The 27013-nt window shown below is 43.5% G+C and overlaps 1 protein-coding gene across 2 annotated transcripts in view; it reads left to right on the top strand.

Annotated features, from left to right (window-relative positions):
- Positions 1–6826: 6826 nt before the first annotated feature.
- Positions 6827–27013, top strand: part of LOC126543126 (A disintegrin and metalloproteinase with thrombospondin motifs like) — a 53789-nt gene continuing 33602 nt past the window's right edge. The window contains exons 1-5 of one of the 2 annotated variants that reach the window (XM_055062251.2): positions 6827–6937; positions 15116–15300; positions 15794–15886; positions 20385–20523; positions 21270–21427. In XM_055062251.2, coding sequence (XP_054918226.1) covers positions 6892–6937; positions 15116–15300; positions 15794–15886; positions 20385–20523; positions 21270–21427 — 621 coding nt within the window. In that variant the 5' untranslated portion in view covers positions 6827–6891. The remainder of the gene's footprint in view (positions 6938–15115; positions 15301–15793; positions 15887–20384; positions 20524–21269; positions 21428–27013) is intronic. The other variant, XM_055062252.2, reaches the window with a different exon arrangement.

Raw genomic sequence — 27013 nt, 5'->3', positions numbered from 1 at the left:
CATACAACGTAGGTTGCACGGCGACGGCGTTATGACCATTGGATTTTATACGGAACCTCACGGCGACGGCGACGCCGACGACAGAAATGCGCTTGGAGTGTCCATATAATTGCTATCGCAATAAAAACTCGTTTAGATCCCAACGAAAACATTATTGCAGTGGGGATAATTTAATATTCAATGGTAGAGAATTTCAAATAAAATGGGTTAAATGAGGCAGGTTTTCTACCATAATTTTATCTATGTATTGATATACATATACAGTGTGTGATATGATATACAGTGTGTGATATGATATACAGTGTGTAATATGATATACAGTGTGTGTGTGTGTGTGTGTGTGTGTGTGCGTGCGTGTGCGTGCTTGTGTGTGCGTGTGTGTGCGTGTGTGAATTCTCTCAATGGAACGTGAGGTAAAGAGCGGAGTGGGATTCAGTACAAAACGTAGTGATCGTGGTTTTGAATGACGATGAAACCGGATTGCTTACTATGGAAGCATGGAGGCGATTCCGGCTGATCGATCTCCTTTGCATGATAGAATTAGGCTGCAGGCTTTGTGCGCGAACTTAAGACGTGGATTTTGAAGTTTTGCTGAGTGCGTGCTGAGCTGTAATTGGGACTAGCAAGCAAGGCGTCCTCAAGGTGATGATTGGTGCAGTATGTATTGTGGAATAGCGCGAGTTCTGCTATTTCTCTTCTTAATTCAAAAGTTACGAATATCGAACTGAGTTTTTCTTGCAATTAACTAGCTGTGTGAAGATGACTAGAAGTGAAGAAACGAGCGGCTCGGTTTGGATAGCTTCGAGGGAGGAGCTAAGCAAGGCAGAGTGAGGATCCCACACACAGGCGACCTAATCGAGTTTGGACCTCACAAGTGATTTATAAAACTTTAGTTTTAAGGAAACGTGTACTTGTGACAATTTTAGCGGAGGAAACCTATCGTGCGATTAGCAATGCTATCCACGAACTCAGTGCGAGTTTGCCACGACAAGATGTTAGAGATGTGAAGACCAACGTATCTATATGAGCTAACAGCATTCAAGGTAGCATGGCTGAGTAAATATGGGTAAGGGGGAGGAGCGTTGTTCTTTCCCAAGAAATACATGTCTTTTTTTTGTTATAGAGAGTTACCTTGGAGTAAGTGCCTACGTGAGAATCTCGCCATTTGTGACTGAAACAATAGATAGAACTAGCTTTGGTTGAAATGTGTAAGGTAACGATATAATTTAAAAGTTGCCGTAAATGAGTTGTGCAGGTGCCGTATGTCAACTAGGAATGAATATTTGAACTACTCAGTCTTGAACACGAGTGCAGAATGATATATATATCGGGTAAGTGTTGCCTCAGCATGAAACACATTAGTGAAGAAGGGTGGTGTCTTGGGCTAGTTGGTAATTCATGGTAAGAGCGACGTACAGCGCAAAGGACAAGGACTGGGAGAAATGACAAACGCTGCGCTGACTTCTAACAACATTTTATTGCCGATGCCACATCATGCGCATATAAGAGGGGACATGCGCAAAAAATGAAAGGCGGTAGCAAGGGATGTTCTAACAGCAAGTCATCTTACTAAGTACATGGTCACGTCAAACGAAGCACAAAACTATCACTTTCTGTTAAGATACATGACTTCACTAGGGGTAAGTGCTATAGAGGGGGATAGATACCACGAATTACCAACTAGCCCAAGCAACCACCCTTGTTCACTTCATTTGTAGTACAATGGGCCCTTTTTCTTGTCTTCTTCTTGTTCCTCAGCAAGTCCTAGTGCTTTGGTCAGTCTTATTGCTCGTTCCGTGTGCCGAGCTCGTACATTCACTTACTGCATCCGTGTCAACATACTACCTCCGTAAGTGGCAGCCTTGTGTGGAGGATCCAAACCCTCTTGTGGACACAGCGTGAGGATCTGCAAGATTCTGCGCTCTAAATGGCAACGCCAAGCCCGCTTCTATCGGGACGTCCTAAGTCTTCAATTTCACTGTTTGGACTGATATCCTCGACAGAACTTCTGAATTTCTCTGGCAGCATGTGCTTCTAAAACTACGTGTCATTACACCAATGAAACCACCACAGTTGAGGAACAGTGTGCACCTTCGTGTAGATGTGACTCTTCCAGAAAGGCTGTAGAATATGCTAGCCCTTGGACCAAAGTTCACTGTGGAACCTCGAAAGTCGCCACATGAACTTCTCACCCTTCTCAGTCAAGCTACAGGACGTATCCCGGATGCCAAATCTGAAAGGTGTGTTGAAGAAGGTGTGGATGTTTTGGCCCGTTGTAAACCTTCCATAAAGGTATTGCCGATCGGATATGTTGCGTCTTTCCTGAAAGCAAACTTGTTATCCCTTTTACCCTCTGACAAAGCAGGTGGTGTCGCTGCCCTTCCATTGAGTGACTTCAATTCGAGGTCACCCTTACCATCAATTCACTTTTATAACGTCATGACACTGTTTCACTTGCTGAAATGAAATTGGAAGCAAAAAATTGTATAGTTCTCTTAGCCTTGACAAGCTAGCAAAAGTAATAGGAAGAACTAAAAAGCTAAGTCTAGATATTCTCTGTTCAGTTAAGATACTTCAGATTGACTGCCCTCTGCGGACCATCGGAACTGAAGCAGTGATTTGGCAGAAAGCTGTTGCGTTGTTCTTGCGAGATAAACTAACTCTTCTAATCTTTGACGATTCTTTCCTTGAGCGATTCTGGGGAAGTTATTAGTTTCTTAAGAGAGAATGAAAAGGGACCAAAAATGTTCTCGGCCGGCGCTAAAGGTCTGTACTATTCACTTCTGCATGACATGTTGCTATTTTATGTTGAATAATTTATTGATGGTTTTGGATCAGTTGGCTTTCAGAATGCTGCAGGTGTTTCTTTAGTGGCTTTCTTGGCTTGTTGCCATTCTATTTGAAATCAACTTTTACCCCATGGAATGAGCGAAGATCATGCCTGGCACCGCTACTAAGTAATAATTATCTAACTCATCATGATCACTACATTCATAGTTGTCTAGACGCGTCTCCGGTTGTCAAAGTGTATAGGTTTGTGTATGACTTCCTGGTATATATTGATTGCAATGAAAAGGCTTTCGAGCCTGCTCCTTCGCAAGTCTTAGAGATCTTTAACAAGGAGCTGCAGCCTCTGGAACTTACGCATGAGCTCCCAATGGATTATTCCTTGTGCTTTCTAGATCTCAGGCTCTGCCTTGCAAACAAACATGTGTGCTGGTGCTTCGAACCGAGGAGTAGGAGGCCACTCTTACCCTTTACCTCGGCACACTCAAAGCTCGTTAAATGAGGTATAATAAATTCATGCCTTGTTAAAAGCCTCAGTAAATCATGCTCGCGTCAGATGCAACACAGTTTTGCCGCAAAGGTTGATCGCCTTTCTTGTGCTGGTTACCCTTTGACCTTCATTTCAGACATAGCGAAACAGCTTCTTAGGTGCACCAAACGTGATGAGCCCGCTCAGTCACGGAGCCAGCTGGTTGAAAGGTGACGGTTTGCTGTGCCCCCGTACGTGCACGATGTCTCCCACAGGCTAAAAAAGATTTGGCAGCGTACAGTAATCACAGTGGTTTTTTGAGCCCTGGAAAAGCTGGCAAGTCTCTGCAAGCGTGTTAATGTGCCCAAATCACATCAGGGTTGCTGCTCTGTCGGGCACAGAAAACATTTTGGGACATTCGCAACAAATATGGTTTACCAGATTCCCCTGTTTTGTGGCACTAAATATATTGGACAGACCGGCAGCCGCTTAAACGATCACTTAAGAGAGCCCTACAACAACGTTCATAACACTCTGCAAGGCCACTTGAGCATACATTGCGCGTATTGCGGCTGCGTTGGCTGCGTGCTTCTCTTTCAAGGTCCGGAAGTTTCAGTGAGACAGAGCTCACAGCTCACGCAGAAAATAATAGAAGCAGATTTCGTCAGAAAACTGGATCGTTTGTGCGTTAGTGCCCCTCTATCGCACTGGCACCTAGTGAAGTCATGTATCTGAACAGTGATAGTTTTGTGCTTTTTTTAAGTGACCATGTACTTAGTACAATGACTTGCTCTTAGAACACCCCTTGTGACCCCTTTTCATTTTCTGCTTACGTCCCTTGTATATATACACAGGATGTGGCAGCGGCGATAAAATATTGTTGGAAGTCAGCGCAGTTAATCAAGTGAAAATGAGGCATCCACCCAATCGTAGCAATTGCTACGAAGAAAACCCATGCGCGTTCCTCGAAAGAAATCCCTCACAGTTGAAGAAAAATTCGTCCTGCTCCGGGACCACCATCTTTCTGGGACAGCCGTTCTACCATCTGAGCTAACCAGGCGGCAAGCAGATTGCAGGGCGAAGTCAAATTTGTCAACAACTCAAAGGAAAAGTTCACTTAACTAATTACTTCTCTCGACCTTGCCGGCTTCCGCGGAACTATTACGTCAGCGCAGGGTTTGTCGTCTCTCTGTCCTTGTCCTTCGCGCTGTACGTCCTTTTACCATGAGACACATTAGCTGAGGCAGTTGTTCATAAGAAACTCGCAGTAAAGCGATTTTAGAAATACTTTACAGGAAGGAGTGTTCTGTTCTCACAAAAACGTGAATTCCAAAAGGAATCTTCTTGTTAAATGATTTCGCATCAGTATAATATTTTTATGGAAAGCCCTGTTAAACGCCCATTAATGGTAGGGGAATATGGCAGAAGATTGACGTATCTATAGAAAGTTCCGCGATTGTTGAAGGCGTCTTCTGGCAAGGTTGAAAAAGGCGGGCGAGGGGGTTGTATAATAAAGCTTATTTTAACTAGGTTATATCTCAGCAAGGAATTAGTATACCTGTCCTCGAATAATGTTTATGTTCAGCTGCACCCGTCGAGCGGCAACATTTCTTCTTGCCTCTATAGATAGATACACTGTTTTGACGTAAACATCAACAGGATACTAATTGGATTTGCAAACAATGGCAAAAGCAAACAATGGGTAAAGAAAGAGCACAATATTACAAGACTAAAGGCTAATTTAATTGATGGCCTATTGACGGACGAGCCCGGTGGAAAAAAGAAAGAAACGGACACTAATGGACTTCCGTACACAGCTACACACCGCTTGAAGCAGGCCCGTAGCATTATGCTCAGTTGCTGCTTAAGCCATGACAAAGACAAGCGGATAAGTTACGTTGTTTCATGATGCACAGGGAATTCCGTGCACAAGCAACCAGTGCACAAGCGACAAAAAGAGTAGATATAAAACTACTGGACATCACTTCAAAGTTCACTGGGCACTGTTTGAAGCTTCGCACCAACTTGGAAGTTTTTAAAGTTCTCGCGCACATTATTTAAACACTGCAAAGACCAGGTCATTCGATCAGCTCCTGGCGTACAACGTTTGAATATTGTGTCCAAACTTGCGCAGCACTGAGTATTTGCCTAAACTTTCTAGCTGTGAGCAGTAATCTTTCAGGTCGCATCGTCAGGTTATGGCTGATTTGCTTTTCTCTTGTGTCCGAAATTTAAAAGGGCACTGTGATCACTGCAAATGTCCCTTTGCACACGCACACTATCGCATACTAACGCACACTATCGCGTTATTTCGCTTTTCTTTCTTGCCTTCTGCGTGAAAATAGCTTTATGGTATGGCAGCAAAAGCAGCAAAAGTACAGAGAAACGTCCTTTCTCTTGGAGAAAAGAAATAAGTGATTAGGTATTTCGTCGCCATATGACGAATGCTATAGTGACATAGTGACACTATAGTGACTATAGTGCACAGACATTTCAGACTGCTTACTTGTGTAATCAATTACGGCATAATGCTTACGTATATTGCAAAAGCATTGTACCGCTCCTAGACCTCGCAACGTCATGAAGGCGCTCATTTTGTACATTCATGAAGTGACGCTACCACTTCATGGCTACTGGCTGCGCCGCCACGTGCCCCGATTACGCAAGCATAGGCCATGCTTTTACTCAGCCAGATGGCTGAGAAACGACGTGTGCAATGACACATGCACTAGGCACATCTTTTGTCAACCGGAACTGTGGAGCCGCCGTGGTCTCGGAGAAGCGTGTTCGCCTCGCGACCGGGAGGGCCAGGTTTGATTACCACACAGACCAAAATGTGCCACATTTCCTTTCAAGGCCATTAATTTACTCTGTTCACAGGGACCTGCTTGGAAAATCTGGCGTCAATGCGAGCATTTCTTACGTGTTTTTGCTCTTTGCGCGGCCGGCCATTTTTCGTACCGTCTTTCGGTCACGCCGACTGCAACGGATCTTCGTGTAATGGGGCACGTGATGCTTTCGCATTCAAACTTGTCAGCTCGTAAAGACGGCTGCACGTCATTAAAAGCAAGGCAACATGTGTGGTCTTAAAGGTCAACGCTCAATGCCGCCTACCTTGCTCCTCAGGTTTTGCTTCTTCACATATGAAATGACTTCTCAGAAAAGTGCCGATACAAATTAGTTGAGGTGCAAAGACCTCCATACACATTTTATAATAACATTTTCTTGACTATTTCGCCCCAGAATGTCAAGCTGCCTTCCTTTCTGTAGTCGGTTTCTGTATTTGCATAGTTAAACGGGATCTTTTGTTTCTTAATTTTGCACTTGATCTATCTGCATCCACGTCGCTGGAGAGCCAACAATTGATCACGCATTTCGAGCTACTGCGCACCGGCATTAGCGATCTGTCACCGCAAATGTCAGAACACGGTCGACAACTGTGGCTTTCCAATCAGCTATTACAACCTCAACGCCACGCTCTTTCGCGCATCTTTTGCATATTGAGACTGCGTTTTTTTTCCCCCGCCTAATATTTAAACCCAACTGTCGTCTTTGATATTGGCCTGGGAGCACTCGTTCTCTCTTGTTCTTATACGAAGCAAAACGAGTACTATCGCTCATTCACATCAGTGACGATGCAGGAAGTAGCCGCAGTTCTCTTGGCTGCGATGTCATTAATAAGTGAGTAGTCCTATTGCGCATTAACGATCAAGCAGGACCGATTTCAGCAAGAGTTTAGTGTTAACGAGCCTAAAGAAACTCAATAATTACTTGAAAAAGCTTGACTGGTTCCAATTATCCCGGCACCACTGTCTTTCTTTTTTGCCTACTCAAATCTATGTTATACTTTCGCATAACAACTGCTTATTCGCAAACCTGTGGTTAACTTTCAGATTCACTTTTTTTGTACCAGCAAGTGCCGCGCTAGCCTAGATGTTTTGGTTTTTTTTTTTTCTCGGCCGTGTAGCAGTACATATGTTATGGAAACTTGAAGGACCAATACGCACGTATACTCCAAATTGACAGGCGACTCCTTCTAATATATGTGCCGTCACAGATGCACCTCGCTCATGAAAATTTTACTCGTATATGTGTAAAATACAGGCATCGGATGAGCTGCATTAAAGCGAATCCCCTAATTAAAAAAATATTCTTAATACACACAGCAGAAGTTGCTCGTTAGCAAATGTGCAAATCTTCACTATATATAGTCACTCCTCGCAACACGTGACTCTGAATTGCATTAGTAAGACGTCTGCGCTTGTCTGTGGCGTTTGCTTTTTCGTGTCCTTGTTTTATTCGCGCTGTTGAATCTCAGTTCTGAAGTCACAGTTTCGCCATATCACAGCGTCGTCATAAGGGTGAATCAGTTAAGGCGATAGTAACATGTTAGAATATTACTCGAAGTGTAAGACTCATAGCTGTAGTGACAGTATAAATTGAAGTAAACGTAAGCTAAGTAAAAAGGGGCTGTTGTGCTAGGGGTCCTGTGTCAGAATACTGACATCAGACGATTTCATTTATCTTTAATTAATAAAGCCAACGTCTTTCTTAGTAACTTCACATCAACTCTACCGTGTCGGGTTTGTTCTTTCAAACATGTTTGCTGTGCCGAACCTGGCGCTAGTGCAATAAACTTACGTCAATAAAATTACGTCACTTTGAGGTTTCAGCTACGTTATCGTTTAGCACGTTGAATGTCCAAGTCTGAGAGGATTGAAGATAAAATGCATGCTCAGTCGGTGTTTTGCTTGATGACATTAGTTTCTGACCTGCCATTCTCAAAACTCTGAGGAAAAAGTTTCTCAAGGGTGTATGACCTGTTATGAGCAACTTTAGTGATTGAATAGTGTGGCAATATCTCCCGCATATACCGCATGTCCTATAGCATGGCATGCCATGTAACATGCATATACCTAAATATATACGCAACTTCACGAAGGTGGTGACGGCGAATATTTGCTTGGTGTGTCCGTATAATTGCTGCCTCAATAAAATCAGACGAAGATACTTCTTTCCACGCACCGGCACCTGTTTTAAAGGACGCCAGCGAAGCAGCAAACTAAGACCCTTTGATCCATGCGCCTGCGCTTGGTTTTTTTTTTTTTTCGTGTGCTTCATTGACGATTAGAATCATGAACTTAACACTTGCAAGAACTAAAGCTCATCTGTTTTACAGCGACGCTGTGTGAAGTGATCTTTAAAGGGAGATGGAAGAGAAAAGTGCAGCGCCGTAACTACAGCGACGTTGTACACCTCTAGATCCTAATGCATTTGTAGTGTCCGTGGGCAAAAATGTGGGCCGACCCCGGAGGTATTACTATACCGGGCCGACACACGGCGGAGTTGAAGCAGGCTTCAAGCACTCCGCACCTCATAATAATCAATAGCAAAAAATGAATTACAGAATGAAGATTTCGATGTATTTTTCCTGTTTGTGCGTCCACAGTAAGGTGACCGTGGGCCGATTCCGGAGATCGCTAAATACCGGGCCATCACGCGTCGAAGGAGAATCCCGCTTCAGCATTTTTGTGCCGCTAATAGTAATTATCATTCAGACAATCAAATCAAAGGTGTTTATTAAAGTGTCCAGGTAGAACCTCGAGGGTCTTGGTGCTGGCGCACTCGGCAAAACAACACACAGGATAAACAATGCAAGTTCGCACACGTACCCACACGCACGTGGACACATAAAAATAGTATATTAATTTCGCGAATACAGATTTTAACAGCATAAGATGTGTACACGAAGAGAATACAAAGCAGAAGCGGAGAAACAGAAGAAAGGATTACAGAATGACGGAACACACAACATAATATGAGAACTTTGTTTCTGCAGTTATTGAAATTCCTCTGCAGCTCCTTTCAGAAAAATATTAGTTAGGCACGAAAATATCCAAGCACTCTGAATGGGCGCTATATGTCCCTTGCACTCTAGACAGAGGGTCACAAAAATCTCAAGGCTGAAAGGCGCGCTGTTTCCTTGTGCCTTTCTGCGAAATGTAAAAGCGAACATTATAAAGCAAGTGCGATTAGCAGATTTTTCCATGTATTAATTGAGGAACAAAAAGAACATCCGATTTATTTCTTCTATAGCTGAGGGTAGGTAAGGTGAGTGTCTGTGTTAGCTCTATGGAGATGGAATGCTTTTGACTGAACCGATGTTTAAACATAGATGTGAACTTTTTGCCCATTTTCGGGAAGTTCACAATTTGACCTAAAAGTACCGCCCCGAATCACGGAGGCGTGCTCAAGAACTGGAAGGCATGCGTTCTTATATAAGGTTACACATGGCCCAGGTCGTTTGAAGACTCTCATCACCCGACATACTGTGCTGAGCGTTTGAAGCGCGCGCGGCCTCGTCTGTTGAGCGTGGGGCGAGAAAATTAGAAAGCTACTGGACACTCCAGTGTCCTTCATCCCCTTAGCTCTTATCAGGAGAATGACTTTAACGCTATAGGGAAATAAAGTCATGTTAGTCTTCCGCGTGAAACTTACAACTTTCGTTTCTGATGCATTTATGAACAGCTTCTTTTCAGCACACCATCACCTAAAATTTTCAGTGTCCTTCTGTAGAGCGACGCAATCACAAACATTTTTTACCGCTTTGAAACGTTTTGCGTTATCAGCATATAACAAAATTGAAGAGCTTTGAATGACTGCCGAAACGTCATTAATAAACAGCGGAAAAAGAAGGCCCGTACAGACCCTTGACGAATTCCCCTTGTAACCGCATAAAGTTCTTACGACTGACCATTTACATTAACGTAGCAGTACTGGTCGCGTAAGTAGCTTCTTATCAGCGCTGTGACAGAGTGGTGAAGATCAAGTTGCGTCAACTTTTGAAGGAGTACTTCTTTATGGTGTTTTACATGCCAAAACCATATCTGCTTATGAGGCACGCCGTAGTGGGGGACACCAGAAATTTGGACCATCTGGGGTTCTTTAACGTGCACCTAAATCTAAGTAGACAGCTGTTTTCGCATTTCGTCCCCATCGAAACGCGGCTGCCGTCGCCGGGATTCGATCCCGCGACCCCGTGCTGAGCAGCGCAAGAAGGAGTATTTTGCGGCATACGACATCAACCCTGTTACTGTTGTCAAAATAAATGACATCTAGGTATCCTTTCTTATAACTGCTTGAGAGGCATACATGATGAAGCTACCGAGGCTGGTAGTTGTGGAGCTTCCCGATATGAATCCATGCTGCTGAGAAATGACAGTGTTTTTAATAGAGGATGAAATTATTGAGCGCCGCGTTGACTGGAATAATTAGGATGCTGCGTAGAGGAGGGACATTGGCCTGTAGTTACTCGCAGCAGTTTTTACCCCTGACGGCAACGACTCGCGCTGTTTCCCAAGCCTTTGGGAATGTGCTCATCCTTAAAGCAGAATTAAAAATACAAGTAAGCACTGCAACAGGCAAGGACCCATACATCTTAGTGAACTCAGGCGGAATTTCATCAGGGCCGCACGAAAAAGACTGTTTTAAGTGTTTGGTGCTCCTAAAGACAAGTTCCCCTGAGACATATAGCCTTGAATCCAAGGAAGGGTGATTGGAAAGCCAACTAAGTCCCTTTACCCTTCAGCGTACACAGACCCGAAGTGTAGTGCGAAGGTGCCGGCATCATCTGGGACAAGTTGGCTGTCGCCACTAAGTAGATACATTTCTTGTTTCGTATTGTTGGATGACTGTTCATGAACATGTCTCCAAAAAGACTGATTAGCAGACTTAGGTGGGCTAGTTGGTTGCTGGCTTGATGGAGCATGGTTAAACGACGCGTTTTGAGGGCAGGACACAAAAAGAATGCACACAGGACAGTCGCCGAACTTCAGGTGAAGTTCAGTGACTGCCCTGTGTGCATCCTTTCTGTGTCCGGTCCTGAAAACGCTTCGTTTTAACCATGTTCCATGACTTCAAAAAGACTAATTTTTTTTTAAGTACTAGTTTCCAGGTGGGCTATATAGATGGGATGATTACGCTTATAAAGACGTTTAGGGAGTGCCCTGTACATTTCAGAATGTATATGCCAGTGTTCCTGATTCGTGCGGTGTGCCTTTCTGTAAGCACAGTCTTTTAGGTTGAAACTTATTTTCAGTTCAACAGAAAACCAGCGGAGAAATTTAGTGCGTTTAGCACCTTTTAGTGGTATAAAGGTCTTCATTTCATTGTGAATGATACTCGTGAATGCCGTGACTTGGTCATTAACATCATTTAGTTCTACTGCTGAAGACCAGTCCACATTACTAAGACAGTGCTAAAGACCCACGTAATCTCCGCTTGAGATATTAGAATAGCGAGGTGTTGCTCTACCCTTTAATCTCCTGCTCCTAGGTTTCGCGAATTGTAAAGAAATATGAAGCGGGGGATGATATTTATCTGGCTTAACAAGGAGAAAGTCGCGCAGGACACATTCACACCTTTTGCGTTACTAAGGCATAGGTCTTGTACATTGCCTCAACAGTTGAGAATCCGTAACAGTATTGCAAAATTGGCGCAGAGATGTAAAAGATATAAGATCAAGTAACGAGTTGCACTTGGCAGATAAGTACAAAGAATGGGTTGCAACTTTACCAGTTTGCCAGGACAAGCCAGGCGTTATAAAATCACCAGTCACGAGTATTTTATCCTTAGCATCGGCCGATATAGCATTTCTAATATTGGCTAGAATAGTCATGTACATCTCAATATTCATATCAGGTGCAACATAGAAATTTCGTGCTAATAGCCTATGACAATCAACCCCAAAAATTTCCACCCAGAAACATTCCGTTCCATGTTCTAAATCAGGGCGCCGAACGGATCTGAATGAATGGTTACTCACCATCAGGACCTCACCACCCTTTGATTTCAGCGAAGAAGTATAGCGGTCTCATCGGAAAACTTGATAAGTGGGCGGTAAAGCTGAACTTGATAGTATTTCAGGGAACAGCCAGCTCTCTGTTAAGGCAGTGATAAGAAAACAAGATGAAATGACTTTGGAAAAAAATTTGTTCACCTTTGTGCGTAATCCACGAGCTTCTTTTAATCTCGCTGAACATTTTTCACTATCATTGTATCGTAAAGTTCACCTGTGAAGGGCTTGTAGAAGCAGGAGCGCCGCCACAGGGAAGGATCCCTTAGACGCTGATAGCAGTAGTCATTAAAAGACACTTGAAATGACACGTAAGAATCGTACTTGGTTTTTAGTCTAGTGCACGACAGGGGCTTTGCACCAACTGCTGTTAGGTGGGCGGCGATCTGTAAGGGATGGGTGTCAGGCGCACGTTTTGTCAGAAAGATAGCCCGAGGGCCCAGAGAGCGAGAAGCAGCACCCATCCCAGCGGTATCAGAGAAGCCAGCACACAGTGTTGACTTTCGCTTTAACTTTGGCTGACTGGGAGGTTACAGGTCCACTGTAGCAGGTAGGCACATCAACTGGTAAGCAGCTGGGAGCTTCGATGAAGCAGGCCGATCCTGTGCAGTAGGTAAGCGCGGCAGCTGGTCAGCGGTCTTCGTTGAAGCCGTCCGCACAGCATACGTCGTTGCCTTGGACGGGTGTGCCGGTGCCTAAGCAGGAGAAGTGGCCAATGACGCCTTGCGCTCTTTGGCAAGCTTGTCTCGTAGAACGCGCACCTCCGCTCGAAGAGCACCCATAGCTTCGGCTTGCTGTGCGGATACCTGTGCGCTTTCCCTGTGTAACCGTGCATTATCATTCCGCTGAGGTACGATATTCCTTCAAGCACCTGGAGGAGATGGCTGCGAAGGGTGGTCAGGTCAAGTACCGAAATTCGGAATGTGTCACGTCGGAAGACGCGGCCACAGATGGCGAAGCTAGCGTGTGGAGGTTGGGCAAGGCTAACAGCAGAAATGTCGACCTTCTGGAACCAGACACAGGTTAATGCCTGCTCACCCGACTTCAGCAGCTCCAGGTCTTTGTCTGGCCGTGCAATACACGGCCGTGCAAGAAAGACAGCAAAACAATTGCTGTTCGCCGAAAAAATGCCGGGAGCACAAAATACAGACGTCCTTACTCGGTGCCATCTTAAAAAAAATAAGAATACAAATAATAAAAAATAATAATGAAGAAATGAAAACAAAGAAAGGTAGAATAATAATAAAACAAGATGCAATGTTTCAAGTCTATGTGTATACTGGAAACGTTTCTTAACAACACATGGACTCACGACCAGACGGCATTGCCATATGCACAAACGGCAGTGTATGTATAGCCATACACACTTCACTCGCAAGAGGACAATGCCACCAACTGTAGGGATGTCTGTTCCGTGAAAACGAAAGGCTGATTGGTGATATCCACTCTGTAGATATATCCAGACATACCTAAGTGTGACATCGAGAAGTTCACGACCACGTAATTTGCATAGTTTAGCCGTGATGACATTACCCGGTGATCATCGTTATAGACTTCAGTGTGTACATATAAAAATCATACAAGAAATGGTTCACTCAGTTTCCGCTAGAAGAATTTGGTGTGAAGTGCCATACCAATCCAAGTCACTGAACTACTCAACAACGATTTAACTTTGTCCAATATTCTGTCTAACGTAACCAAACAAATCAGTCTATATCACTGTAATCACAAAGCTATCGTAGGTACTATTACCAAATGATAAAAGTAAATACAGGTACCCGTGTCTAACCCCCTGTGAGGTGCTACACCTTCCCTGGTCATCCACCTTCACACAGTGACATGGCTCCTCAATTTTTTTTTTTCTGGAACGTGAAATTTTATGGTGAAGGTGACCGGTAACCTCGACCTATGCAACAAACCTCTCGAAGCATAAGGAAGCCTCACATCGGAGCTTACGCCAGTGCATTGTGCGAGCTTGATAATTCGGGGACTGGCCGCTGAGATTGTACTATCATCTGAGAAGGGAATGGCCACAGCAAAAGGTATGGAGGCCACAGTACCGACTCGCAACACGCTGCAAAATCACCGAGTGCCAAGTTCCTTCCAGGGCGACCTTCTTGGAAACGCGGAAGGCTAGCTGGACGACTTTGAGCAAGTCGCAGCTTTCGACGAGTGTGACAACAAAGCGAAACTAAGGAACATGTATTTCAGCCTCGAGGACGGTGCTGGCATCTGGTTCCAGGACCACGAACAGGTCGTGACGTCATGGCGTGAGTTGCGTCGGTGATTCGGAAATCTACTCGATCGCTGGCAGAGCGTGCCCTTCAATCGCCCAATCAGATACCTAATAAAAGAAAGTGTGGCTGTGTAAGTGGAAGACCTGACACGTCGGCACGTTAGACAGCGCCTCAGAAGACCCGGCCTAACTACAACAAAAAAAGGTCTTTAAATAGAGCCCAATATATGTTTTGGTGATGATGTTGATGATGATGGCACTTCAGTTTCTTTCGTGTACTTGGTTGACGGTTCAAGACTCGAAGTCAATGCTTGCATCAAGTAAAGGTGAGCTGTTCTTTATAGAACATGACAATATGAAGCCACCGCCGTTTGACCACTTTCTCTTTCTAGACACTTCCTCCTTTCACATTCTTAAACAGACTGCTTATTTTCGCCCTGCTTTCTTGAAAGCAAGCCCTTCTAGAACATTGATTCGAAACGAGTAAGTTGTGCATGCCACTGCACAACTGCACCACAGGCGCGAAATCGCGCAACTGAGAATACTTTCGAATACAGCCCGACAGCACCATAGGCACTGAAATGGAGAATAACTGGACATATTGAAGCGTCATACTAAACGTTATGTTCGTTTATCAGAGTTATGAACACCCGTGCTTTCTTTATGCAACAGCCCCAAAATGAAAGAACACTACTTTATCAAGATGCCACCATGTACGTAACCTTTGGTTCTTACACGCATGTACTGGATGGCGATACCTACACTGCAGACGTGCTGCCTGTGACTGAAGCGTTCACTCTGGTGTACCCTCGCCTTCTTGAAGAGCGAGGACACGATGGTGCACTTGTACTTCACGTAACGGACGAGCTCATACTTAATCTGCAAAAGAGCTCGATAGCGGCACCCCTACTACGTGTGGTTCGTTACGAGAATGGCAAGCACATCACAAGCCTTGTAAGTAGCACTCCGTTGCGAAAACATTTTGCATTTTCTAAGAGTAATTTCAAGATGCGCAGTAATCTTCCTCACCCTGTAACTATCATTTCGCAAATACAAAGAGGGCTAAATCGACGTAAACTTTGCTTCCGTGGCATCGACTAGCATTAGGAAATAAATGTTTTTCAGTGGCTAAGAAAGAAGCCCGCTTTTTTATATAGCCGCGTTGTGAGACGTCTGCGTCAAACTTGACACCTGTTTATTTAGTTATGGCACATCAAAAAGTGATACAAATTTCACTATAGTCATTTAGAACTGCGACTTTGGTGGGAACAAAATAGTCTTTTTCCATCTGAACAAAGATATCTGCTGCTGTATTCATTTTGAAATGTTTCTGGCATATTGTAAGAAACCCATCTAGTCCACCTTCTTTGTGCCAATTATAAACTAGGAACACCCTCCCCAAAGCCCTGCCATATACAAGGCATAAAAAAACACCTTCCATTTGCAGCACAAAGGCGAAGAGTTTGATGGCAGCCTGTACCACAGCAAGGACAAGTTCGCATCAGTGCACGTTTCGCGTTCAGAGGACGGCATTGAAGTGGTGAGAACACACAGGAGCTTGCTTTCTTCTAAATGGCAGTCCTTTTATCATACGTATACTTTCATCATACGTTGATCATGTGAGCTATCCAGGGTGTAGGACGTCCGTGCAGATTAGTTATTTAAAATTGTTCAAGTGTACAATTAAGCACAACAGGACATGACGACTTATTGCCAGCCTTAGGACAGCGGCATATATGGAATGCTTGTCCTGCTGGAATTTTTGTGTTCTTTTAAAAAACTTTCTTTCCCTACCAAGCCATGGTTTAGAGTGTTGTAGTCGACAAATGTCTTATTGAGTAAAACTATTGCTGTCAGATATACGATCTCTTTCATGACAATAGGGATCATAGCGCTGGAAGACACGGACAAGGCCGAGACAACAGGACAAGCGTTAACTTCCAAAAAGTAAAACTTATGGGGTTTTACGTGCCGAAACCACGATCTCAGTATAAGGTACGCTGTAGCGGGGGACTTCAGAAATTTGTACCAGCTGGGGTTCTTTAACATGCATCTAAACCTAAGCACACAGGTGTTTTCGCATTTCTCCCCTATCGAAATGCGGCCACCATGGCCAGCATTCAAAACCGCGATCTCGTGCTTAGGAGCCCAACACCATAGCCACTAAGCAGCCATGGTGGGTAGCGCTGAATTTCAATTGAGTGTTTATTTGCAGGTAAACATCGTATTTGTAGGCCCGCACACCGAAAAGGTCCAATCACCACACATGAAAACCAGCCGCTTCCAGCCTCGCCAATTCATTTGTAGTCAGAGCAACTGAAGGGGAACTAGTGCAGTTATCAGCATTTCTCGCTATCAAAGCAACTTCAATATCTCATATAACTTTATTTATACTGCTATACAAAACGGAGCACTCCTCAAACAACGATTTACGCCTGCAATCACCACAGTGCAAAGGCACATGACCATCCCGGTATAGGTTAAGTTTTTGATTGCGTTCTCTTAACCTATCATTCAGGCATCTCCTGGGTGCCCAATGTAAATTTTCGCGTACGATAACGGAAGGTGATATACCACATTCTTTGCGCATGATACAAAAGGGGGCCGCGGGTGCTTTTTACAACCTGCGCATTTTTTTGGCAAACTGATCTATAGCACTGCACAACCTGAGCAATTTCTCGGAGCGGAAAATACCACCTCTGCTTTAACCGTTCGTCCAAGTTTCCGTAGTGCGTGTGATACCTCATGCAAATACCGCACAACCACTTTTTTCATATTGTCACAACTGCTCATGTGCGAACCATTCTGTTTCTTTAATTTCTTCGACGCACTTTCTGCTATCGAAACAAATACATAGTCCAGGTAACCTGCGTCTGATACACGCTCTTTCTGTAAGTCAAGTCTTCCAGACTTCTTATGGGGGCATGAGTTCCTGAGCACATCATGAAAACACAGGTTAGCGATTGCTCTTTTCACTAGCTTAGAATGACATGAATTTTTCGGAAGCAGCATCTTACTGTCAGGCGGATGATATTGCCAACGAACATGATTCTCGAACAAAGAAATAACTAAGTCTAAAAACTGGATAAAATTATTGACTGGTACTTCATGTGTCATCCCCACACTGTCAAGACATCGAAAAAAAATTCAACTAAATAGTTTTCGGAATGAGTGGAATCAAACAGGAAAGGCAACTGTTAGCATATTTAAGGATTTTGGTGATCATCACATCTGACATACAAGTTTCTATCATCTTGTCATAATGGGCCAAGAAGATATCACCAAGTATAGGTGCCAGACACGACTCAATGCAAACCCGTCTATTTTGAAGATAGATGTGTCCATCGCATTCTTTGTAGGTTTAATTCAAATAGAACGTAAGAAGTTACTGAAATGTCGGTCTTAGTTTGAAACCCAATTACTCCAAAATGATCAATGCATTCTACATAACATGTCAAAAGCCGCTTTGCGATATGGAATAATAGAAGTGCTTTACGTCAGTAGAAGAGGCTCATATCCCCTTGTCACAATTGGTTCTAAAGAACGCACCACTTTGCTCGAGCTTCTTGCAATAAACGAATCATCAATGTTCGACAAGCGTAATGCACCCTGTAGAAAACCGACAACAACTTTCTGCCAAATGCCTATCTCTGACACTATCACTCTGAAAGGCTATTCCGGTTTGCGACTTTTTAAAGAAAACATTACTTTTAAGTGAACTTCCTCACTTTTGCCCAAACACCTGCCTAACCGAGATAGGTTGAGGTGAGAGCACATTTTTTCCCCTCAGCCTTTATTTTCTTGAATGAAGCCCCCTCAGATGTTTTTATTAAGGAAGATACCCCTTCAAAAGCTTTTGATGCAAATTCACCCTCAGTGAGGACAACAAAACCACTGTGTTTATCCGCTGGTAGGACGCACAAGGAATTATCTTGCAAGGACTACTGCTGTACGCGACGAATAGGCTGATGGGTAGACGCAAGTTTCTTTCGGGACACCACAATGACGCATTCATTCACAACAATGTCATGATCACTATCCCAGCGGCCTTTGCCACACGCCTTGCCATGGAAATCAGCTGGGGGGGCGATATTTTAGTTCTGTTGCGAACTTTGGTCCCAGGCCAAGCGTCTTTTTGACGAAGTCAGGAAGGCGAACATTCCCTGACGTCTTGACACCCTGAGTCAACCCACGCCGCCGCTTTGGCGGGCTGGCTCGCAGCCTCACCAGAGTGACGGACCACAACCGCTCTGTTGAACGATCCATAATGTGACGGAATTCTCGGTAGCGACCGTAGAACTCCGAATTGTGCCTCGAGGATAAATTGATGTGCTGTTATGGGATGCTCCTGTAAATGCTGGCCTGCCTTTGCTACTAAGATCTAAGGATTCCTTCGATCCTCATCCCGTGACCAAATGAGGCCGCAAAACATGTGAATAATAACTTGACTTCATCTGGAACAACTTGTGCTCTGAAGTAGAAGGATAGCGCTCTGGCATGCCCGTGGTAAATGCGATGAGAGGTACAATTGCACATGAAGCCCGATGTACTAGAAATGAAGTTTAAAAGTATGGTTGTTTGGGCTAGCTGGTTAGATACAGCAATGAGGCTAATAGCACTGGAAGACAAGGGCAAGAGCTATACAACAGGATGAGCAGTAACTTTCAACAGAGTGTTTACTTGCAGAAACGCACCATACTTGTAGACCCGGACACCGAAAAGGCCCAATCGCCGCACATGGCAAGCAGCAGCTTCCAGCAACGCAAATAGATTTGTAGTCCGAGCAACTGAAGGGTAGCTGATGCAGTTATCAGTGGCACTCGCTATCAAAGCAGGTTCAACAACTTCAACACTCATTTAATTAAGCCATGGTATTCAGCAAGTGCTATGAAGTTATTTGACGGCATTTCTTTACAGGGTGATAGGTTTCGAACATTCGGACTATTGAATACGAACAATGCGTTATTGAACTTGTATGTCATCAACTGTATTTTCGATGGTAATTACATTTCTTGCGCGTCCACGGAATATTTTCTCGAATGGTCCTTTTGTAGAGCCCCCTTCTGTGGCTGCTAGACAAACTAATGTACGCGGCACTTGAGCCGAGGACTAAGCTAACAAACGTGAGCTCTGAAGCACTCAGAATATATAGCGAGGCTAGTTTGGTCGAAAGAATGGTGAGACCGAACTTGTTCAGCTTCGTATCAGCTTTACATTTAGGTGTCACGGCTGAGTGAATCAGGAATCCATTGCATCATATGGTATGCACAACGAGGCCAGGTATACATTATTTAGGCAGTTCATACCCGTGTGTCTTGCCATTCGCATGATGGGCAAGTTCCTACTTCACTAAGCATGAGCGATTTATCTAAGCATATCCAATAGTTTGGTTTTTATGCATTTGCTCGTTAACATAAGCTACAGGTCTTTTTCTTTTCCTGTATGAATAGTCTTTTTTTGGGTGCATCTGCTAGAGCAATTCTCTTCTTCAGCGCCAATGATTGGCATATCCCCTTTAGTCGCGGCGTAAAGTAGGCGACTTCTGATTCCCATTTCTGCGCAATGGTTGCAAAGAAAACAATATAGATTAAACTTTGGGTAAACTGACCCGTCTCCATATTTATTCGGGCTTTACTTCACTTGAATTTATTCAGCGTTGCTACACAAGACTTCTTGAAAGCCATTACACGGTTTTACGAAATGACCGACGTGCTCCGTTTTCTCATCAATGTTGAAGAAATAGTGTTTGCTTTCCTGCAATACCTGCAGTTATTAATCGACTTGCCCATGTGCTCTGCATTCGTGGCTCAAATCTGATTATAAAGAAGACACCATGCTTTATTGTGCAATTTTTATGGCTCATTACAATGCACACAACAGCGCATCCGACCACGTTTAGTATTGTTAATATAGCCTGCGACAATATGAAACCAAACGATGCAACACATTTCAGGTCGTCTATCCTAATTCGTTATTATTGGAGCATACATCTGATTACACAATTTTTTCAACAGTAGCTCTGCCTTTTCAATTCGCAGGAGGGCATCATTGGTCCATATAAGCGCATTGAACCGATGCCAACAATGGCAAGAACCACAGATGGACGAATTGCCCACATTGTACACAACATCGACGCAGGTGGAACGACTAATCGGGGTTCCTTTGACAATGAACTTGGTTGGTATTCTCTTACTCGCTTACGGCGAAGGCGCCATAAATGATGCCAAATACATGGTGCGCTTAATCACGAAATGCAGGTGGATAAAGAAAAGAAACTCTCATATTTCAAGATTGTCTGGAAGACGTCTTCCAAAACCTTGATTCAATGAAAAAGATAGTTGCGAAACGCGACATTCCACGATATTAACGCATACGTTTTATTACTCCTGCTTTTTGACATTGTGAAAAAGCTAAGAAAATTTAAGCATGAGCTTCATTCAAGTAACTGCTGCTCTAAACTTCGTAATTCTCGTTTATGTTCTAACGATGAAATCGCATTTTTAAATCTGCAATATCAAACAGTGGTATTTCGCAGCATATGAAACGTGTCTAAATGCTTTCATTCTCTCTAAAAAACGTATATGAGAAAGCATTGGGTATAAATTCACTATTTACATTCATCGTGCGCAGCTTCTTCCTACCTTGACAGCAAACTAGCTCCACTAAAGCAACTTCGGCGAGATAAATATGAAAGTAACATGTTTTTCACCTTGACACAAGCATTTTGTCTTTACGCCAATGCGTACATGACCCGTAATATTACTGAAAGACAACAAACACAGTGAAATCAGAGTTATTCTGCGACCGCGTTTCATCAATAGGCTTTTATCATACTATTTTACGTCATCTATAACAGTCATCTTTGTGCACAATCGTCCTAAGAGGAACATCCTATTTTAATTTCTGATAAATCCATATTTCAGCTCCCCGTAACGACAATTCTGCCACTAGCACTGGGACGCCGCAAAATGTTCCAGAAACTGTTGAGGTTGAATTGTTTGTCATGGTGGACACATTCCACAGCAGACATTTTCATGAAAGAAAGAAGCTTATTGCCTACGTCTGCATAATGATGAACACCGTAAGTGACGAAGGCCATTTCTTTAAATAGCAACATAAGTGGCGTTATACATGTTTTCAGGAATTGATGCCATGCTTTTCACGTACTTCAGAACTACTCAGCTTCAAAGGAGTCGCTCAGCAGTTTCGACAATGCTGCAGCCCCGGCTGCTCACTGAGTTAACGGTTTGAACAAAACTTTGTGAATAAGCTCTACTTCTGCAGTTGCTAACGGCCTCTAGCAGTCATGTGGTTAATATCGTGGTTCAATCTGGTGGAGAGCAACTAAGCTGAAGATTGGTATAAGCCGCGGCTTGATGCGTTCAAATAGGCTGTCACCAGTAAAAACAAGCACTCTTGCTCAGCTTGTTACAGAGCTAAAGCTTTAGCTTTCGCCCTTATTTATGTGCCCAGCAAGTGGAACGATAATGTGACTGTTTGGACGTGTTCGTAAGACATGACAAAAAAACTGACAGGAGACGCACTAGCGCTATCAATCTAGATACCTATCAATATCTATCTATCGATTGTTGTCTATTACAGTTTTCTATCATAGTTATCTGTATAATGATATATAACTATCTATGGATGGCTAGCTATTGCTCGCTATCTCCACATTATCGATGCGCTGCCAATTTCTTTAGCTGAGAACCAGAGCGCATGGGGCATTGCATGTCTTGAAATGAGCACATGAAGCCCCCCCATGATGATCCGGCATATAGACTAATACGCAAGAGATTCTAGAACGGCACAATGTAATGCCGACCTCAAAACTAGTTGCTAGAATAATAATCCTACCTCGAGCGGAACCAGCTCACAAGATATGGGCGTTGGTCACATCATGCAAAAAGCACAGTCTACAGACAAATACACGCCAGTTATCGCTATCAGGGTATGCGTCGCGGTGAACAAAGGAGTGTTTAAGCACCGTAACAATTCCGCCCGGGATCTTTTGCTCTCTCCAATATTTCCGGGCGCAAATACACTCTGTAGAAAAATTTACCCACGCAGTCAAGGGATGGTTGCTGACGGCGATTCCGTATTTTCGACCCGTAGCCCGTCGGCGGCCAATCATCGATACACAGTCGTCCTGTCTTCGTTAGTCTACTGCCTTTTTTCACCCCCCTCATCTGGTTGTGCACCTAAAAGTTTTTTTTTTGGTAGTGGAAGTTATCTATATTCACTACAAGAAGCGAGTTCGTCGAGAGGACTTCCCGTTCAAGATCTGACCATGACGAAAACAAGAACAAGCAAGGTGCCGAGTCTCTGAAGTCATTGCTTGTGTTTTAAATGTGATTAGCATTCTTTCGATACTACACCAACTCCGGTATCAATCTATGTTCATATATACCCATTTTCTTTCACGTTTTGGCACTGCCTTTGTGCCAGTGAATTTGTGCCGCTATTCAATAAATTTTGGGCGACAACTTGCGCTACTTATAGCTAGAATACGTGCAAGTTCTTGTCACCCTTGGGCAGAGAACTCAAATACTAGCACGCTTCCTAGCACTGGGTAGGTGCCAGTCTCCAATGAACCTCTTTGACGCCAACTTGGGTCACTAGGTATTCGCCATTGCACATGAAGCAATATTCACAATAGGCATCAAAACTTATAAAACCTATCACAAGATAAGCGTTCATCATAAGATAGATTTCAAATCATATTAACGCGGCCAGTTACCTCAAAATGGTCGATGTGCTGCCAATTTCTTCAGCTGTGAACCAGAGCGCACGAGGCATTGCATGTCTTGAAATGAGCATATGAAGCCTCCCCTGATGAAGCAGCATATAGACAAATACGCAAGAGATGCCAGAAAGGCACAATGTCATGCCGACCTCAAGACTGGCGGCTAAAATCATAATCATACCTCAAGAAGCAGAACCAGCTAACAGGATATGGGCCTTTAGTTACATCATGCAACAAACACAGTGTACAGACATAAACACGTGGCTGTAAGCAAAGGAATTTTTATGCCGCATAACAAATTCGTCCGCGAAATTTAGCTCTCTCTAATGTTTCCGGGTGCAAATACCCTGTACAAACATTTATGCGCGCAGTCAAGCGATGGTTGCTGACGGCGATTCCGTATTTCCCGCCAGTAACCCGTCTGCAACCAGTCGTCTATAGGCAGTCAGTTTCAATACCTATAGTAATGTCGATCAGATGGGCACTAAGTTTGCTTTCGTGCGTTTTTATAAAATTAGTTGGTTGAATTGTTATCCCCAGGCCATGGTCCTGAATTGCTTTTACCAAATAGAATAGACACGCAAAGTAAGCTTTCCTAGCAGCATGACGTCTCATGCCTTCAGGTTTGCTCTAAACTCGCAGCATGCCCAATGTTCGTCTAGAACTTACAGCGCACAACATTCGTACATTGCAAAGCCTTTATTCCTATTTCGTTATATACAATGCAAATGACGAATCTTTCAACGAGCGATATATATGCACCAGAACTCACCCAACAAGGTGTTTAGTCGCTGGTCGGCCCCAAATGCATGCGTTCCTAACAGTCATAACTTTCTAATAAACTTCATAGGCCTAAGCTAGTCTCTTTCAATGACGATCAAGTGTGAATGTGCTTGCTCTCTGCCTTCATTCACGTTCATGAAAACTTGCATTAAGTTTGATGTGCCTTATTGTTGGCTGTGTACAAGGTTCCTTTTCTTTAACACGAACGCGTTTTATGACGCACCCCTCCAATAATGTGTCCTATACCCGTACGTCCCAACTACGATAACAGGTTAAATATGGCGCACAGCACTGTAACAATCAACACTAGGCATTACTTTAAAAGACAGAGAGAGAAAGTGTATATCGCAGAGCAAACAGAGATGGCCTATATTCTGGTTGACATTGCGAGAAAAAAATAAATGAGCTATGTATGCCAGGTAATGCCTAGGGCAGATAACTGGTCAACCGATCAGTTACAGAATGGGCGCTAAGATCTTAGTCGAGGTCGCCAGAAAAGTAGATGGGCTGATAAAATTAGTAAATTTGCAGCGCAAGTTGGAATTAACTAGCGCTAGACATGGGTAATTGGAAATCGCTACGAGATACCTTCCTTCTGGTGGTGGACATTAAAATGGGGCGATGATGATGACGTACCTTACACGATCATCATCAGGCAAATCTGTGAGGTGGAGATACTTTGTCATTTCATGCCTGCTTATTGGCCAGGAAAGTAGGCCTAGAAACGAAGAAAGGTTTGCTTTATTAAAGGAATTGTGCTCTTGATGATGTATATTGGTAGTAATGAGGAAATTTCGAAGCGATTTGATTTATCCCTCAGTAATTTCGTTGAGAGTATGGCCGGCAGCCTATAAATAATGTTAGTAAAGAGAGTAGTGTTTGTAAGTGTATTACCGCCTAACTCAGTCGGCATTTGCGTGCGACGGCGTTTCTGCGGCTTTTTTCGGAAAGTGATCCCCTACAAATGCCACACCTCGGTGGCGGCTTACGCCGTCTGCGCGCTTCCGCTCACCTTAGGCCTCTGCTAATTCTCGCTTGAGCTGGTTATCGCTTTTAAAAACAACCTCCGTTTCATTAAACACGCGAACGCACCCGCATTCTCTACAATAAATTTCCTCATCGCAAGCTCCAGATGCTTTTAGGGACGCCTGGTGCTCTCTCGGACGTACGTTGATTGAGCGCTAATATTGGCCTACATACGCCTTGTCGCAGCTAGACGGAATTAAGTATACAATGCCTGTAAAACATTCCATATTTTACAGTGTACAATAGTACATTCGTATGGCATTCTGTGAATTTCGAAGCCAAGACGACAAAGTTTATCCCATGGCTAAAGGCTGTACGTCAACTATACAGGCTGTCCCAGCTAATTTTAGCCAGAGTTTAAATGTATGCAAATGTCACGTAGCTGAACAGAGCAAATGTAATTTGTTTGCGATCGTTTGGAGATACTCCGACTATTTTTTCATACCACCTAATTAAATAATTAGTCTCCATATTTATTCAACTTCTCAAATATTAAAGTTAGGTTAAAAGTTTCAATGAAAAAATTGTAGAGCGACATGAGAAACTCTCGATACAGCTTTCCGTTGCTCAATACGTGCTAATAAAAAGTTTTTTCTAGAGTAAACGAAGCCCACAAACACATGCAAAACGGCCGCGCGACTGGCCGCTCGAGGCACTTTGCATGCATTTGCGGGCTTCCTTCACTCTCGGAAAAACACTTTGGAATAAATCTGGCTAAAGTTAGCTGGGAAACTGCATATCTGAAACCTGCATGTCATTTGTGATTTAATTTGTGAGTTGTCCTATGTACATGCGGAATTATTTGGAATGTTTTCTAATGGCCACCTCTACGGCTGTGTGCCCTTCGCTCGATGCCATTCATTTATTTATAGTGCTAAGACAAACTGGTCAAATGGCAATCTGTGGAGAGCGAGGCTGTTGCTGTTCAAACTAGTGGACCGGCCGGTGAAAACTACTTGATTAGATGTTCACATCATTCTTTTTTTTAAGCGGAGGTTCCGAATTTTTTTTTTCAGCGAGGGCTTTAACCATTTCTCTTTTCGACAGGTTCGAGTGATCCATCGCGTGATCAAGAATAGACTTAACAAATCGGTGCCGATAATGCCAACTTACGTGATGTGGTTGAAAGGCCAATCTGAGACCAAGTACTTTAACTGTTTATCATGGGGTAATCAATAAGAACTGTTTTAAACATTTTAAAATCTTCACAGCGTCGCTGAAGGTAATATCAGCCTTAGTAAACTCTAGAATATCATCCACCATATTTAACCACATTCTTTCTATTTCTATAAATATGTCGTTGCAGGTGTGCATCATGCTTGTCAAACAATACTATTTTTACTTAATATTGGAGTGATTGACGGTCTAATGCATATATCTGAAGGTTGGACATAAAGGCCTCCCTTGACTATGGCGTTGGGCTGTTAAGCGCGAAGTCGCGGGATCGAATCCTGGTCAAGGCGGCCCCATTTTAATGGGGGCGAAATGCGAAAACACCCGTGTACTTAAATTTAGGTGCAGGTTAAAGAACCCCAGGTGGCCCACATTTCTGGAGTCCCTCACTACGGCGTGCCTCATTATCAGATCGTCGGTTTGGCTCGCAAAACCCCATGTATTAATTATTTAATTAAAGGCGTCCCCATCAACACACAACCGTAGACTTTAAATAAATGTAGTGCAACTCAAGAAAACTTGCGATCGAGGTTCCACAATTTATGTAAAAAGCTTTTTTATCAATATCGTGCGTGACAGATTCCCGGACACTGGTTATCAGTTCACTCATGTCGGATAGAATTATACGAACATTCCATATCAATATTATATGCAGTGAAACTCTTATGATTATCTATTTTCAAACACTTAGTAACACATTAGGCTCCACGAGGTATGAATGCCAGAGCAGAAGGAGTTTCAAGATAGATATTATGTATGAAACGAGTTATGTAGGAGGCATGTGCTGCAATGGGATATCTCTTTTGTACTTTGATAAGAACGCTCGACGCTATGCGCTCACGACAACGAGGTAAATTATATGACGTACGACAATAATCACCACGGCTGCAAACTCCATACACGGGTCTCCTTTCTCACAAAGAAAGGCGACGTTGAAGA

The sequence above is a fragment of the Dermacentor andersoni genome, chromosome 10, assembly GCF_023375885.2.
Source record: "Dermacentor andersoni chromosome 10, qqDerAnde1_hic_scaffold, whole genome shotgun sequence".
Lineage (NCBI taxonomy): Eukaryota > Metazoa > Arthropoda > Arachnida > Ixodida > Ixodidae > Dermacentor > Dermacentor andersoni.
Note: the sequence above shows the minus strand (reverse complement) of the source record. Positions and strands in the feature narration are given on the sequence as shown.